This window comes from Papio anubis, chromosome 12 (assembly GCF_008728515.1).
Source record: "Papio anubis isolate 15944 chromosome 12, Panubis1.0, whole genome shotgun sequence".
NCBI classification, from domain to species: domain Eukaryota; kingdom Metazoa; phylum Chordata; class Mammalia; order Primates; family Cercopithecidae; genus Papio; species Papio anubis.
The window spans coordinates 25,421,007-25,437,687 of NC_044987.1; the positions used below are offsets into that span (position 1 = coordinate 25,421,007).

General features: G+C 38.7%; 1 protein-coding gene across 2 annotated transcripts in view; it reads right to left on the reverse strand.

The window, feature by feature from the left end:
* DDX10 (DEAD-box helicase 10) overlaps nt 1-16,681 on the reverse strand; it is a 292,818-nt gene that overhangs the window by 17,760 nt on the left and 258,377 nt on the right. The window contains exon 18 of one of the 2 annotated variants that reach the window (XM_009187219.4): nt 6-694. The exons of the other annotated variant lie outside the window; for it this stretch is intronic. Coding sequence (XP_009185483.3) covers nt 517-694 — 178 coding nt within the window. The 3' untranslated portion in view covers nt 6-516. Of the gene's footprint in view, nt 1-5; nt 695-16,681 lie in introns of those variants that run through there. 2 annotated transcript variants of the gene reach the window in all.

Below are 16,681 nucleotides of genomic sequence, written 5' to 3' on the forward strand. Positions count from 1 at the left end.
ATTAATACTTTCTTTTATAGGAAACATGTTTATTATTGATTATCTCAATTCAAAAATATTCTTTCTCAGGGCTGGTCCATCATGCTCAGTCTCTTTGCAAATATTAAATACACCGAAATCATGAGCAATTTTAACAGTAACATAGAAACTTCTGTACAGTAAGCAAGACAGGAATTTCCAACAATGACACCAGAGCTCCAGAACTTGCCAGTAAAATAAAGGCAGCATTTCCAATGACAAGGCGTAGGAACCCATGGATAAAAATCTAACGGAACACATGCTGGAAACCGGGGTCAGGAAATGGTATCATCCACCCTCGATCTGAGTATGCTCAGAGATGGCACAAAGCATATCCTGTGAGAGGAACTTGGAGATACGATCGCTTCTATCCAGAAATGTGCCCTTTGGGAATGGGGCATATGGTACACCTAAGTGCCCCCAAATCAACTGTGTTTCAACTTCTTGCCTATACAATCATAACCAAGGTTTCAAGGAGAAGACAGGCGCAGGAAGTATTTAGCTTTGACTTCTTAGCAGATGTAACACCAGCTCTTCATCCTCCGCTAAAGACAGGCCGGTATCCAAAGGCTCTAACGTGTCCCATTTGGCCTTCTTTCGGTTACGACTTGATGGTCCCACGTCTTCCACTTCACTGTTGTTCCTCTTCTTCTTTCCCTGCTGCTTCTTGGTATCACTGGTGAGGAGAAATCCAAAGATTTACTTCAGACTCAGTATGAAAGCAAACATTTAAAATAGGACAAAATTACAGAGAGTTGGTAAAGTGATATTATTCAAGAATGAAGGAAACCATGGCAACATCAAGATATCTGTATAATTAGTAAGTACCTTCCCATCAGTAGATAGGTCCTACCATGCACCAGGCACGTGCAAGGTACTTTGTTCACACTGGGTATTCCAATCTTCACAATCATTCTAGGAAGTTACAGCTGTATCATCAACAATTTGAGGACACGGAGAGGCACCACAGGTATGTCTGGCTCCAGTGTGTGCTTGTCCTGCCATGTCAAACTACCTCTACTGAAAGTCAGGTTATCTTTAGGTAATAGTGTGCAAACTAACAGCTATCTGGACAACAGGTGCTGCTTCTAATATCTGTTGCATTAAGCTGTGATCTAGAGATCATGCATAAAATAGAACCTGAGATGTTAAATTACAGATTACTTAAGACATCAAATAAATTTCCTCCATTTAAAAATCTGTATCAAAGACACACACATAGACTATAAAAACAAAGCTAATTTCTGAAAGTAGAGGAAATCACTTGATATGCTAAAAATAGAAGAAAAAGCAAAACATTCTCCTCCAAGCATTTTGAGATATTAGCTGTTCCAAGATGACCCAATTATTGGATATACGATTAAAACAAAATAAAAAGTCCATCTATTGGCAGTAGCAACCATGAATACAAGGCTTCCTCAGGGTCTGGCACTGCGCTACATACCTTACATAGATTATGTCATTGATATTCATGGTAACCCTCAGTGTGGAGTGCATGAGTCTCATTCTGCAATGAGGTTAAGAGAGGTTAAATGACTGGACCAAGATTACACCCATGGGATTCAAACCCAGGTATGAATGATACTGAACCCAGCCCCAAAGGCAGGCTTTTGAAAGCAATTAGAGTTGACTCAATCAACATTTAAATACCAGGAACTGTGGAAAGAGCGCTGGTTTGGCATCAACACAGTCAGACCTTTAATTAACACTTCTAACCCTCAGTTTTATTTGTAAAGACAGGTATTATGTAATTTATTTAAAATTGTGAGAATTAAATGAACTTATATAAATGAGAACACACAGTAGTGCTCAATACATGTTAACTTTCTGTCTATAAACTACTTCCTTTTAAATTCTCACATTCACTATATCTAATCAGCAAAAAAAAAAAAAAAAAAAAATCACAGAAATATTACATTATATCCCAAGCACATGACGTGTTCTGAAAGAGAACAAACTGCTCCACTTCCAATGGCCTGGATTACTCTTTAAGAAGACAGCCTGGATATCAAAGTGAATGCACCTAATCAGCACATCCATTTATGACCAGCTTGATGCAAACCTGGAAATCATTCCTCCATTTTCCTCCCAGAAGTGTCCAATGCTCTGACTCAGCCATTCTCTTTCACCATTGGAGGAAAGACAAACTAGATGGCACTATGAGGTTATTTAAAGCCACAAATTACTGTATTTTAAAAGAGTGCCTGGAGAGATGAACATGAAAGAGTTCCCTGTGATACAAATTCAGTCAGCAAATAATTAAAATAATTCTTAGTGAAAAGGGGCCTTAAAAAAAAGTATTGAGCCCTAATCTTATGAGTATGGCCAGTCCTGTGACAATCCCACAGGGTTATAGTGCCAGGATTTATCTGGTTCAAGGGAATACTGATTTTTGCTCTACGTATACGTCAAGTGCATCTCAGGTCAGCTCATCAGAAATGGCCTGATTAGTGAGCTGTCTATTGCATCCTCTGTTAATGTGCTCCTGCACATTACATGCGCTGCAGGAAATAGGTGGTTTGGATAATAAAAGGTGGAAAATTATGTAGTCCAAGTATTTTCACAATAGGCAGCTTTGCTGCTTTGTGGATCACTTCAAATTCTAGGAAGGCCCTTTATACTACTTTCTATAGCAAATGAGCAGCAATCTGTATAATAAATTAATTATTAAACAACAGTATAGGTATTCTACAGATAAATTACCAAAAGAGGGATACTGTAATAAACCTAGAAAGTAATTAGGAAGCAGAAAGCAAACTATAGCCACTATCTGGTCTCTTCAGAAAAGGCCTCTTCCAAATGGAGTGGCACTAGAGGACTCCCTTTCATTTACATCCTGATGAATCAGGCAGGCAGTGGGGTTCTGACCCCATCTAGCTAATGTTCACCTGGAGCTCACTGGATCCAATTAGGGACAGGGGCTTCTTTCTGATGGGTTAACAATCTAATATACGTAATAGAGAATTCTAGTTTCTTGATTTTTAAATATTTTCTGCAAGTTCTGGGAGGGGCTCTTGCATCTTTCTATCATGAGTTCTGTTAGGAGCCATGGTGGCAGCACATCATTGGTGCCATGTATCAAACAGATAGTAAAACATTCTGAAGATAACAGGTCCACTGAAATAATGAAAATGCAATAGAGGTTGAAAAAGGAGTGAAATCAGTGTTCTCCACTAAGCCGAGGGAGGTAAGGAGGTCCCTGAGATGACTGACAACGAGGGGGTGGCCTGCAAAACTGGGGCAAGTCCAAGTCTGAGCTCCACATTTTATCTTCATGTCAGCACTTCTGTGGGACTTAGACTCTTGCCACATTCTTTAAATGTTCAAGGCAAGGGTCAAAAGCAAACATATCACTGCTCAGCATTAAGACAGTGCAACATAATGGATAAAGCACATCTTAAAAAGCCAAAGCATGGCTTAACTCAGCACACCAAAAGCCCCACTACTGCTATAAAAATCAAAAGTAGAGTTAAAGAATTCAGAGATGTCAGTCTTTCAATAATCCAAATAACAAAGACTTTATTAGTAATGTCTGGTGTGCCATTTAAAGGACGTATCATACAACAGAGAAAAAAATCATCATATAATATATAATCTGAACAGATGATGACAGGGAAATTCGATTTTGAAATTTTTGTGAAAATGGATACACAAAAGCTTGTCTGGATAACCAAAGTAACCATCTGAGCCAAACAACTCACTCATTGCTAATAATTAAGCAAACAAGATACAACATTGGAATGTGAATTCAATTTTAAAATCTTTATTTGTAATTGAGTTTTAAACGGAATATAACTTTCTGAATTTCTAAATTTTCTGAAACCAAACATCAGAATACTCAGAGAAATTGAACTTATTTTTCAATAGGGCTGATTTCCTGGTTTCAACATTTTAACTTTTTTAGACACTTGTAGGTTACATCATCACCCCGGAATAACAGGGTTAATTTCACAAGAAACAAAAGAGCTGGAAGAAAACCTGAAGTTAGCATGTTCAGGTCAGCCTTCCTCCCAGTCCCTCACTCCTCAGGCACGGCCCTCACTCGCGAGCTCGGCAGACACTTGGGCATTTCCACCAGTGTTTGCTGCAAATGTGGTGCCTCCCTCTTCTGGGTCTTCCTTTGTCCTTCAAGACCCATCTCCAATTCCTTATCTCCCATGAAAGGTACAAATCTGCCTATTAAAAGTGATCTCTTTCTTCTGAATTGGAAAAGCACCAATTAACTATTAGTCATTTTGCATTAGTCATTTTGCACCGAAGATTGCTATTTCCTGATACTAAACTGACTTTCTTTTCCAACTGTATGCATCTTAACTCCCAATTAGAATGTAAACTCGTGAGTGGAAATGTGAATGGGCACAATCTTTCTTGAGGGCAATCTGGCAGTGCCCTTCAAAAGTCTTTAAAATATATATGCCTGGTAATTTTTCTTCTGGGACTTTATCTGAAGGAAATAATTAGAGATCTAGACAAAGATTTAGGCACAAGGATATTCAAGGGATAGCTACTTTTAATTTCAGAAAGTTAGAAATCCCAAAGTCCAAACATAAAGGATTGAATAGGTTATAAAATTAGAAATGAGATACTATGCAGCTATTAAAAATGATGTTTCAGGAATTGCTTTCGACACTGACAACAGTTATAAAACCAACACAAAAAGACAGAGTCCATTTGTATTTTTAAAAGTCTATATGTAAGTTTGCATAGAAAAAGGTTTGGAAGATTTTTTTAGATTTTCTTTTTGCTGTTATATATGTCTTCTCATTTTTCTGTAATGAGCCTGTATTACTTTTTGCAATAAAAAAAAGAAAAAAATTAAATTTGAAATTCTGGGTAGCTAGGTATACGTCTATTATTCTTTTAAATTCCACAAGGGTCAGAAGCATACAGAGTAGGTAAGTCCTACTACTGCTACAAAAATAAAAAGTAGAGCTAAAGAATTCAGAGATATCAGTCTTTCAATAATCCAAATAATAAAGACTTTATGAGTAATGTCTGGTGTGCCATTTAAAGGACGTATCATACAACAGAGAAAAAATCATCATGTAATATGTAGTCTGAACAGATGATGACAGAGTAGGTATGCTACGTAATCTTTGTTCCTGTTGATAACCTGATCTCCAACTTAGGGTCCCTGTGTCTATGGGAAAAGGTGAGACTGCTTAGGTCAAGATATATGAATCATGGGTTATTTTCAATATATATATATATATTTATTTTATTTATTTATTTATTTATTTTGAGACGGAGTCTCGCCCTGTCGCCCCGGCTGGAGTGCAGTGGCACAATCTCGGCTCACTGCTAGCTCCGCTCCGCCTCCCGGGTTCACGCCATTCTCCTGCCTCAGCTTCCCAAGTAGCTGGGACTACAGGCGCCCGCCACCACGCCCGGCTAATTTTTTGTAATTTTAGTAGAGACGGGGTTTCACCGTGTTAGCCAGGATGGTCTCGAACTCCTGACCTCATGATCCACCCGCCTCGGCCTCCCAAAGTGCTGGGATTACAGACGTGAGCCACCGTGCCCGGCCTATATATTTTTAATCTGAAATTGTGTGCCGAAGACTAAGTTGTGGGATTCGTTTGCTTTTGGCTAGAATTATATGAACTGGGCTTTGTAAATGCTCAATACTTCAGATACTTGGATGAACTGGAAATTACATCTTTGTTAATGAAACAAATGCGAAATATTAACTTTCTTGAGAGAGAAAAATCTTTTAACACATGGGACCACTATGGTTGAAAACAAAACAGATGATGACAGGGAAATTCTATTTTGATGATTTTGAAATTTTTGTGAAAATGGTTATACAAAAGCTTGTCTTGTGATGACGAAAAGGTTGGGAGTCATCATTCCAGGATAGAAAATGGTGCTCCACGGATCGTATGGAGAAACCTGTGAGAATTCCTGATAATTTTACTTTTCAGTCTTACATATCAGCCTTCTTAGGAAGCCATTCAATAATGGTTTCCATGACCACTCTCCCCTCAGAACAATACAAAAAAATTAAGAACCAGTCATCTTAAATAAAAGTTCTTGCTGAAATATCATTTATAAAACCTTCATGTATAACATTTCTCTTTTGAGCCCATTGTAAGCACGCTTAGAGAAGTAGTCTCCGTCAAGCACAGCTTGGCTCTTGTCTTTTTCATAAAAATTTCAGTGGTTCTCTAGAAAGATTATTAGTATAATCTTTAAGGAGCCTCATGATCTGGTATATGCCTGCCTCTGTAAGCTGTTCGGCATTAGTCCCCCTTAATATAAAAGAGCCCCTGTTCTTTGGGGCTCCTTTCTATTCCCTGAATATGCCCTAGCTTCTCAGTTTCCTTTATCTCGATATGGAATTTCCTTTTCTGTTTTCTAACTATCTAAACCTCCCTTATCCTTCAAAAGCCAGTTCAAATAATACCTCTTCCTCAAGGATTCCACCTTGTGCATTGTAATTTGGTATAGATTTCTTCTTCTGCCTACTAAATGGGTAGCTTTTTGAGGTCTGGGGCTCCTTGTCTTCATTTCTGAAGATGACTTAAAGAATTCATTCAATAAAGGTCCATTCATCTGAACAGTAAAAATAATGACAGTTAGGGTTGTTCAAAGCCCCAAGGATTACCATCACCGCAACAAAAAAGGCAACATTTCAATGGATTTTGCTTCTAATTCAACTTCCAGCAGAGTTAACAGAGGAGAGTGTCACGTGTGGGAGCACCCCCCAGAACACTCAATCCAGTCTGTGGGTGCACAGGCTCCTGTCTGCTGACTAATCCTCCGTTTTTAATATCACAAGTTCCGGTGTTCTAAATTTTGGCTTTGCATGTTTTAAAAAATTATATAAGTGGCCAAATTATGGCTAAACCCAGTAACTTGTTTTTTCAAACACAACTGCTGCTGAGTTAACGCCCTGTCAATGGACAGTTTAAATTTTACCACTACTGCAACTTCCATGAGATGTAATCAGCAATCATCTAAATTTAAAGTACTTAAAGGTTGACTACAACCTCCCTGATTGTACCTTCCCAGTTTCCTCTTCCTCTATCCATTACGTAAATGTTCATTTCCCCAGGTTCCATCCTTGGGCCTCAACTGTCCTCATCTTACATATTCATTCTGGGTATTCTCATGCAGTTCAGTGTTTCCACAGTCTTCCACAATGCTAATGACTTAAAAATGTGCATCTTTAGCTTAGGATTTTTTCCAGACCACCAGATCAGCATATTCAACCAACTCCTGGATGTTTCTACCTGCACCTCAAACTAAACAAACTTCTATCACATGTTTTCCCCAAATCTGTCCTTCCTGTATTTATTTCCCTTCTAAGTGAAAAGGACTACTCCCCCACTGAAAACCTGGAAGTCATCCTTGAGCTACCTTCTCCTTTATAACTTTAATTTAATTGATCCTCTCTCAAATCCATCTATGTTTTCTAGGGCTTCTGCAACCATCCTCACTCGTTGCCCTCCTTCCAGCTCTGGGAAGCCTTCCCTGACCCACCCCCATGTGAGTTAAGTGCCCTCTTAGGGTTACCCTCATATTGTGCTTACTTCCATCGCACCATCTGAAATGCCTTATGGCAACTGTCTATGTGTTTATCTTCTATTACATTACAAGTTCCCTAAGGACAAAAACTTTGTCTTGTTCTTTGCAGCCACACTGCCTTGGTACCCAAGGGCTTAATACATGTTTCTTGAAGAAACGAATAAACCCCCTGGGCCGAGCTTCTGTACTGCGTAGTATCTGACTGGCCCACTGTATGTCATATAGGGTCAGAAAGAATAATCCCCAACTAAAACCACATTCTTATCTTCTTTGCAGCATACATGATTCATTTTAAGCCAGTATGTAAGTAGACATTTAAATCTGCATTGTATTTTTTCTCTAAACACTGTATCACTAATTCCAAAGAAATTGAAGAGATCAAAGCCACAGTGAAAATTAACACACTAATGGTGGAAGGGAAATTATACTGTAAAAAAGTACCACCCAATAACTTCAGACTCACAATAAGAAATGAGACAATACTTTTAAGATTATAAAAAGATCAAAACTTGGCATGTCACTTCAACAAAAATGAGTAATTTTGATGTTCTTCACAATAAAATCTAACTATTATCCTTTTAAAAATGTGTGATCACATCAAAATCTTAACCCTCAATGAAGTACTGACAAACATACTCTCTTTTGACCAAACTTGAGTCTGGCTCTTCTAAGTCCTCTTTCTGACTGGGCTTTGTCTTTAGTCCAGGTCTGCCAACTTAGTCCAGTTTAACAAGAATCCTGCTGAGTCAGTGTAACAAAAATCTCTCACCCTTAATATCTGGTCAAATTTCCCATCCCCCAGGCTTGCCTTCAGTAACAATCCTGTGGAATCTGTTTAGCCAGAATCCTCCAAACCCTTGATGTTCCTTCTTAATAACTTTCCATTAATGATCCCTCCCTGTAAATCTTTGTAACTCTCACTCGTCCTAGTTGTACTCTCAGTTGAGCTCAGTCTCTCACCCCTACTAAAAAACCCCACTGCAATGGCCCCTACCCCTTGAATAAAGTTTGACTTACTATTCTTTAGTAAGTGTCATGAATTTTTTTCTTTAACAGCATGTAGCACAGTCAACAAATGACTATGACTTCAAGACAAAGGTATCAAGTTCCATAAGACCTGCAATAACAGTGGGATCTCCCCTCACTTTCCTGGATGTTAGACTCAGGGTGGTTTGCCACCAGCAGATACAATATTTCAACAGAGTATAATAAGCAAATACAGCACTTGTCAAAAACATTAAAAGTTAAAATTGAAGTTGCTTTCATTTTTATCACAAGAGTACTACCTAATGTTGATGGGAAACTAGACCAAAAAGCAAATTCTCAACTTATATCTTTTGTTTTCTTCTGAGGAGAAAGACCTTTAGGAAAAAACAAACAAGAAACATTGGTATCCAGGAAAGAAACAAAGTGGATGAAGATTATATGAAGCCACTAGCTACTCTAAATGAAGTACTTCCCTGACTGTTGAGAACTACATACTGGGTTCTTAGAGAATGTGGAAACCATCTTGTTCATTAGGGTCAATGGTGAATGGAAGAGGATCCTCAAAGACTGGAGACTGGCAAAATGGTTGCCATTTTATTATTATTTCTTCTTAGAGATGGGGAGTCTTGCTATGTCGCCCAAGCTAGCGTTGAACTGACACAATCCTCCTGCCTCAACCTCCCTGGGACTAAAGGCGTATCCACCATGCTCAACCTGGTTCCCATTTTCAAAGAGAAGGAGAAGGTAAATTTTGCAAAGTATATAAAGCTTTCAACAGGACTTTAAAGTGGATTACCAACTTTAAAAAGGAAAGGCTGGTCAGCGAACTATACCTGTGGGCCGAATTTCACACAGTGCCTGTTTTATACATCAAGTTTGACTGATGATGCAGCCTCACCCACTTGTTTATGTATTGTCTACAGTTGCTTTACCACTGTACTGGCAGAGGTGAGTATCCCTCAAAGTGTAAAATGATTACTATTTGGCCCTTTACAGAAAAAAGGGTAGATCCCTTTTTTATATTTTACACACTGATGACATATGTGCAAAACAAACAAAACCAAAAACCAGACCCCTGGTTCTAGTAGCTTTTGTTGGCTCACTAAAAACAATTCCTATAAGACTAACCTTACTGCTTTGAGAGGGTTATTTGACTGGTAAAGCAGGAAAATGAATGCTTTTAGGCTTCAGCAAGGCACAGAACACACCATAACCTTGTGGATAACATTGAGACACAGGATCTGAAGACAAAATTAAGAGGAAGCGTAACTAGGTGATTAAGAAGAATCTTTAGTTTCCTAAAAGGTTTATTGTTAAAGGTATTTTATAACATCTAGTTCATGGTGCCTGGATCTTATTGTAACTTTGTTTCTATCAAGTTTAACTCAGTATATTTGGAAGACACTGTGATCATGGAACCTTTTTTCCCCTTAACTTTACAGGTAAGTTCTCTGAAATATACACATGGCATAATGTAAAAAATATCTACTTTTCCCCCTTCCTTGTTTAATGTTGTAACGACTGCTTTTACAAATCAGTTACTTAACAATGATTCAAGTACTGTTATTAAATATGTCATTTCCAAAATTCTGGCACAGAGGAAAAGAAAATGGCTTTGGAGACAGTCTGACCCAATTTAAACCCTAGCAGTTGCCTAAAACTTGGGAAAACTGCTGAACGTCACGCAGTGCCAATTTTTATGTTTGCAAATGTGACTAATATCTACCTCACGGAGAGATTAAATAAGTGATATATGTATAGAGAATGCATTATAAATGTTAACTATGGCTTCTCCAACTCCCCATGGTAGGCATGATCTTACTTTTCTGTTGATGTTAACTGGATTATATTGGTCTTTACCATGTAAGGTGAAAGCCTTTTAACTTGAGATGTCCCCCCACCCCGAGACAGGGTCTTGCTTAGCCCAGGCTGGAGTACAGTGGCACTATCATGGCTCATGAGAGAACTCCTGGGGAGCTGGGACACTCAGGAAGGGATACTGAATGGGGTAGGGGTCTGGGACAAATTCTAGGAGGGAAGAGAGGTCCTGGGTCCCTGTTAGGTTAAGGCCCTCAGCAAGCAACAATAGTCTTTGATGCGTTTATTAAAATTAAGTATATTATTATTAGCCTTATCTCAGGTAAATCTTCACTTTGAGAGGCTGAGAAGACAGTTCCTCAAAGGGCAACCCTGTTCGTAAGGAAGGGCTACGCTAAGCTAGAATTTCATGTTTGGCAGAATAGTACTTAATCCAGCATATAACCAAAATCTGAAAAGACAAAGTCTATTATTATCACAGTCTACTATATTTTAAAAATTAAAAACAGCTTTCTTTAAACTACAGAAATTATTATGAAATGGTTAAATTCCAAAAGACTGACAATACAAGATGCTAGTGGGGCTGTGGAGCAAAAAGAGCTCTCGTTCATTGCTGGTAGGAATGCAAAATGATGCAGCCACTTCGGAAGAGAGTTTAGCAGTTTCTTATAAAACTAAATATACTCCCTACCATGTGATCCAGCTGTCGTGCCCTTTGATATTTACCCAAAGGAGCTGAAAACTTATTACCACACAAAAACCTGCTCATGAATATTTATAGCAGCTTTATTCATAATTGCCAAAATGTGGAAGCAGCCAAGATGTCTTTCAATAGATGAACAAACTGCGATACATCCATACAATGGAATATTATTCAGTGATAAAAAGAAATGAGCTATCAAGCCACAAAAAGATATAGCGGAACCTTAAAAATATATTGCTAAGTGAAAGAAGCCAATCTGAAAAGGCTGCATATACGATTCCACCCATATGGCATTTCAGAAAAGGCAAAACTGTGAATACAATAAAAAGACCAGTGGTTGCAAGGGATTCGGAAAGAGAAGGATAAACAGGTGGAGCACAAGGGATTTTGAGGGCAATGAGCTATTCTGTGTGATACTATAATGATGGACACATGACATTATACATTTGTCAAAACCCATAAAATATACAACACCAAAAGTGAACTCTAATTTGAACTATAGACATTAGTTAATAATAATGTATCACTATTAGTTCATCCATTGTAACAAATACACCACACTAATGCAAGATGTTACTAATCGGGGAAACTGCAGAGGTAGTGAGGGGAAATATGAAAACTATATTTTTTATTCCATGTTTACTGTAAAAACTAAAACTGCTAGGAAGAAAGTCAAGAAAAAAAAGTATAGTTTAAAATAGGTAGTATACCCCCCAATACATTATAACTTAATTAAATTAAGCATAAAAACACATCAGAGTTTTCTCTTTTTATCCCCAAAGAATTACATGTCCCTTATACATCACCTGAGTTACTTTCCCATCCTCATTTAGAGTACTCAGACCATCTCAATTTCACTTTTCTGTTCTTACGAGAATTTCAATGTTGGCTCACTCCTTTCTAATGAGTTGCCACTGTATGGACTAGAATAGCAACTGTTTCTTATACTCATCACCTTCCATGAAGTCAGTACCACAATCAGGATAGACACATGGGTAGAATGATGATGAGGTGAAAAGCAGCCAAGGAATCTCCTAACAGGAATACACAGAATTGTACAGTCATGATGATGCTATTAGGGTAAATATTTAAATAATAACTGTCTACGCAAACCATGATTAGAACACTAGGATAAATATGAATCATTCCTTCTTCCCAGAGGTAGCTTTCAATAATTCGTCAGGTCTCGCCTCAGAGAGGGTTCTTCCTAACCATCTTGGCTAAAGTGAACTCTCCCAATTCCTCCCTCACCGGTTATTGTTTTCAAGGCCCTGTCACCACCTCTTATCTGGTTTTTGCTTACTTCCTTATGGTTCACCTCTCCTGCTGGAGTGTACGCTCTATGAGGGGCTGGGGTCCAGTACCTCTTCTTTATTGCTCTCTGCCAGTCACATGGTAAACTAGCAGTTTATCAAATGCCTAAATCATGGGACTGTCGAAGGAGAACAGACAGGTAAGGACAGTCCTACACTCCAATTTGGTAACACGGACTCTCTATCCACATTTTGAATAGGCTTATGTTACATGACATTATTGTCACTACATCATTAATTTCAACCAGGCTGTAGGATATTTTTGCAAACTGTTTTGAATATAGGGCCTAGTGCTATCTGGGGACTTAATAAACGACTTCAATGAGGAAGACAGTGAAAAGTAGATACCCTAGAGGGCATTAAGTTTTATTCCTATCAATGTATATACTCATGTACTAACTCCTACCAGTTTCGCTTTTAGTAATTAAAATAATTACTACATATTAATGACCCTATTCAATGTCATACTTCGCTTTCTTTTTACCCTTGTTAGATCTTTACAGTAACTTTGCAAGGTAAAAAGTATCTTCCTTTGACTGATGACAAAAGCTGGGTCACACAGGTTAAGTAACTTGTCAAAGGTCCACAACTTGTGAAAGAAAGATTCAAACTCAGGTCTCTCTGATCCCCAAACCCGCAGTTTTCCCCACAAAGCCAAGTAGCCTGCCTTTGTTCTAACAGTCTTAATTTCATAAAACTACTTTCCCTGTCGCAAAGTTGATAATAATACTGCATGTAGATCAATATTCTAAAACTACAAGCAGTGGTGCATGTGGGCAAGGCATTCAGTCTCTCGGTTCACAGAACCTCACGTAATTCATATCTCACACCTGCTAGAGCAACTATTTTTGTAAAACGGATGCTTCTGAGAACACCCTGCCAGGATCAGGCATAGTTTAAATTCCTATGTATTGACAGAGAAAGGCATAAGGAGAGAGACTGACTCACTGATATATTATTCCAAGTAGCAGGAACTCCTAGGGCTTGTTCCACTTGAATTTTAAATTCCCTTTCTGGCTCTTAGGACACTTTAGCTAATAAACTTACAAGTGTGGGAAAAAGTGGGGCAAATGACATATTATCACAAGAAGAGGAAGGTAATCATTGGTACCTGCCATGAATAGGAAGACCACTCACTGGTAAACAGCATACTTTAAATAAATGATGTGTGAATCAAATCCAAAGAAAACAAGTCAGAATGTCCTTTGTAACCCAGAAACCACACTTCCTGGGCTGCGAGGACACAGTAATCAGAACCACTACACCAAACTTCAAGAATGTTCCCGCCAGGTGCGGGGCTCACGCCTGTAATCCCAGCACTTTGGGAGGCCAAGGCAGGCAGATTGCCTGAGGTCAAGAGTTCAATACCGGCCTGGCTAGCATGGTGAAACCCTTTCTCTACTAAAGATACAAAAAAAATTAGACGGGCTTGGTGGTGTGCACCTGTAGTCCCAGCTATCGGGAGGCTGAGGCAGGAGAATTGCTTCAACCCAGGAGACGGAGGTTGCAGTGAGCTGAGACCGTGCCACTGCACTCCAGCCTGGGCGACAGAGTGAGACTCCATCAGAAAAAAAAAAAAAGTTCCAAGTGCTGTCCGATAGGCTATGGCCAAGGCAACATAGAAGAAAAACATCTTCTGGGAAAATCTGTCAACTTCTCTCCTACTGGATGCAATGCCTTATAGAAACCCAACATAGTGGAGTGAGCACTAAACTTCCAAGGATGCTGGGGCAGACAGTTCCAATAATTAAGTTATAAAACGGCAACTGAAATTATGGGGGATTCTGTAAACCTGACTGGAAAAGGGACTGTGCAGCCAGAAAGTGGCATAAGACTCATTTTAGAGCTCATAACTTCTGTGGCAACTGCATTTCTTCATGTACAATTAGGGGTGCGCAAGTTCGTATGTGTTAAATTACAGAATAGGGGATTGACATCACTGTACAGCCTATTCAAAAATTTCACAAAAGCAAGGACAAGGGGCTGCTAGAAGAAAGCACACTCCTTTTATTAGACAGTCTGAGCAGCTTTTCAACTTCTTGCTTTTTCTTCTCTTTCTTTTGGAATGCAAACTTTATCAGGTGAAACCACAGACTGATACAGCTGCAAGGAAGCTGAGGGTGGGTGTCCAGAGGTGGAGAACAGTGAACATGCCCTTACACAGAAACCCTGGGGTGTCCTTTTACAACATGCAGCTAAACTGGCTGTGGAAAGCTACTGGGAGAACCAAGAGTTTAGTGCCCGAGAGCCCAGTTTTGGACATTTAATTGTATAAAACTCTCCTTCTTGCATTCATATCCATAAATGTAGCTTGGATTTTTTTTCCTAAATAATTTAAACCTAATAAATGAGCTTGTGATCATTTGAAACATACTCAGAAACCTTTATACCTATCCTAAAGTATTGGCACTTTGGTATTCAAAAATGTTGTGCCAGAGACTTTTCTCCTTACCATAAATTTTAATTTATGAGTCCATGCAACGGTCCTAATGAAGATTAATTATTGCAGTACATTCCATAAAATGTGCTCAGCTTTCCCCTGTCAGCAAAGGCTACCACATGTAGAATTGGTAGTGAAAATGTATCACATCCTTAATGTCTCTTTTCTAGCTGCTCAGTACTAAAAACAAATTTGTAAAAACAATTTCATCTAAGAAAAGATTGATGGGCTCAGACTTCATTATAAACATAACTGCAAAAGGAGAGGAAAAAACTGGTCCTCTTGGATCAGAATTCTAATACTCAGAAAAGGCTGGGGGTGGTGAGGAAGAACGAGAAGGCAAAAGACTGCACATCACACCACTACTTCACATATGTGTTTCCATCTGTAAAATATCTACGACGCCATTTAGGACCGGCAAAAAGTTTCTGGCCCCACTCTATTTTTCTGGTCATAAATCCATCAGTTAACTGCACAGGAGTATCTATGCTACATGCACGCCCATGCCATCATTTCGCATGCAATCTCAAGATTTCCCTAAAGCTCATCCAAAGTCCAGGTTAAGAATCCCTGCTCCACAGCAGTTTAGAGGGTACAATTATGTCTCTTCTCCCAGATTAAAAAAAAATTAAACATCATACAAGTTGAGTTTATGCTATGCATTTTTCTCATGGCTAATCCGCATGTAGAACATTTTGTGCTCCCCAGAAACACATCTCATCCGCTTCTCTCTCAATCTACTTTCCCTGATTAGTTTTCAATACCCAAGATCATCACCTACCCAAGCATGTCCCTAACGTTCCAGCTATCTGGCAAAACGAAGTTTTACAGTTTAGTCTCACTCTTCATCAGTCCTTCAAGTGACTTCAAAGGAGACAAAACCCAGTCTTCAACAAAGCTGCCCACTAAAACATTACTTATAATTACAAAATAAAATCAAATCACACAAGAACCCAAAACCTAAGCAACCTTTAAAAAATTTACTAACAATTTTAAAAAATTACTTACAATAACAAAAATTAAAACCCATTAAAATTACTTGTAATAACAAAATAAAACCAAACAAGAACCAAAAACCTAAGCATAGGTGAAATAAAATCAAACAAGAACCAAAAACCTAAGCATGGATACAATCTAAAAATTTTAAAAGGGAGGTGGGCAAGGAAATTATGGTGTAACCAAGGGATGGAAAGTTTGCAGTCATTAGGCACGAGTGTATTCTATGTGAATGCAATGTGAAATGACAAAAAGAAACATCCTAAGAAGTCACTCACAAACAGTGAAAACAAAGTTGCAGCACCCCAGAGTTAGGGCACCTGCCAGAGAACCCTACTAGCAAGGGTGGTTCATCTTAGCCTCATGCCATCCTGAGCTATTCGTCCTTCTTAAGAGATCCTGGTGCTTCTGAAAAAACGACAGGCTCCCAACTGTCCTGAGTTATATAATGGTTGATTAAATGGTAGAGTAGAAAGCACAGGGCAAAAACAGTAACAGTAAAAGAGTAGCTTCTTAAACTCCCAATTTCTCACACTATGTCTTCCCCATCTTAACTCAGCCCTCACCCCAGAAAATAACATCCTCCTTGCCCAGTGTGTAGCAACCTTTCTCTAAAAGTCCGAAGACAAATATTGCCTTTCCCACCCCCACCCCAACAATCTGCCTCAGGAGTTTCTCCAAATAGTGTTCCTATTTTCAAATGTTTGACAAGTAAGAAATGATTAAGATTTTCTCTTGAAAGTTGCTTGGCATGTGAGAATGGGGCATATACTCCTGAAGTTGAAAAGAGTAAGAGGAAAGAATGGCAGGCACACAATAAATTCACTACATAATTAAGCTGAGCCAACTTCTTTCTACATCTGCTACACACAATGA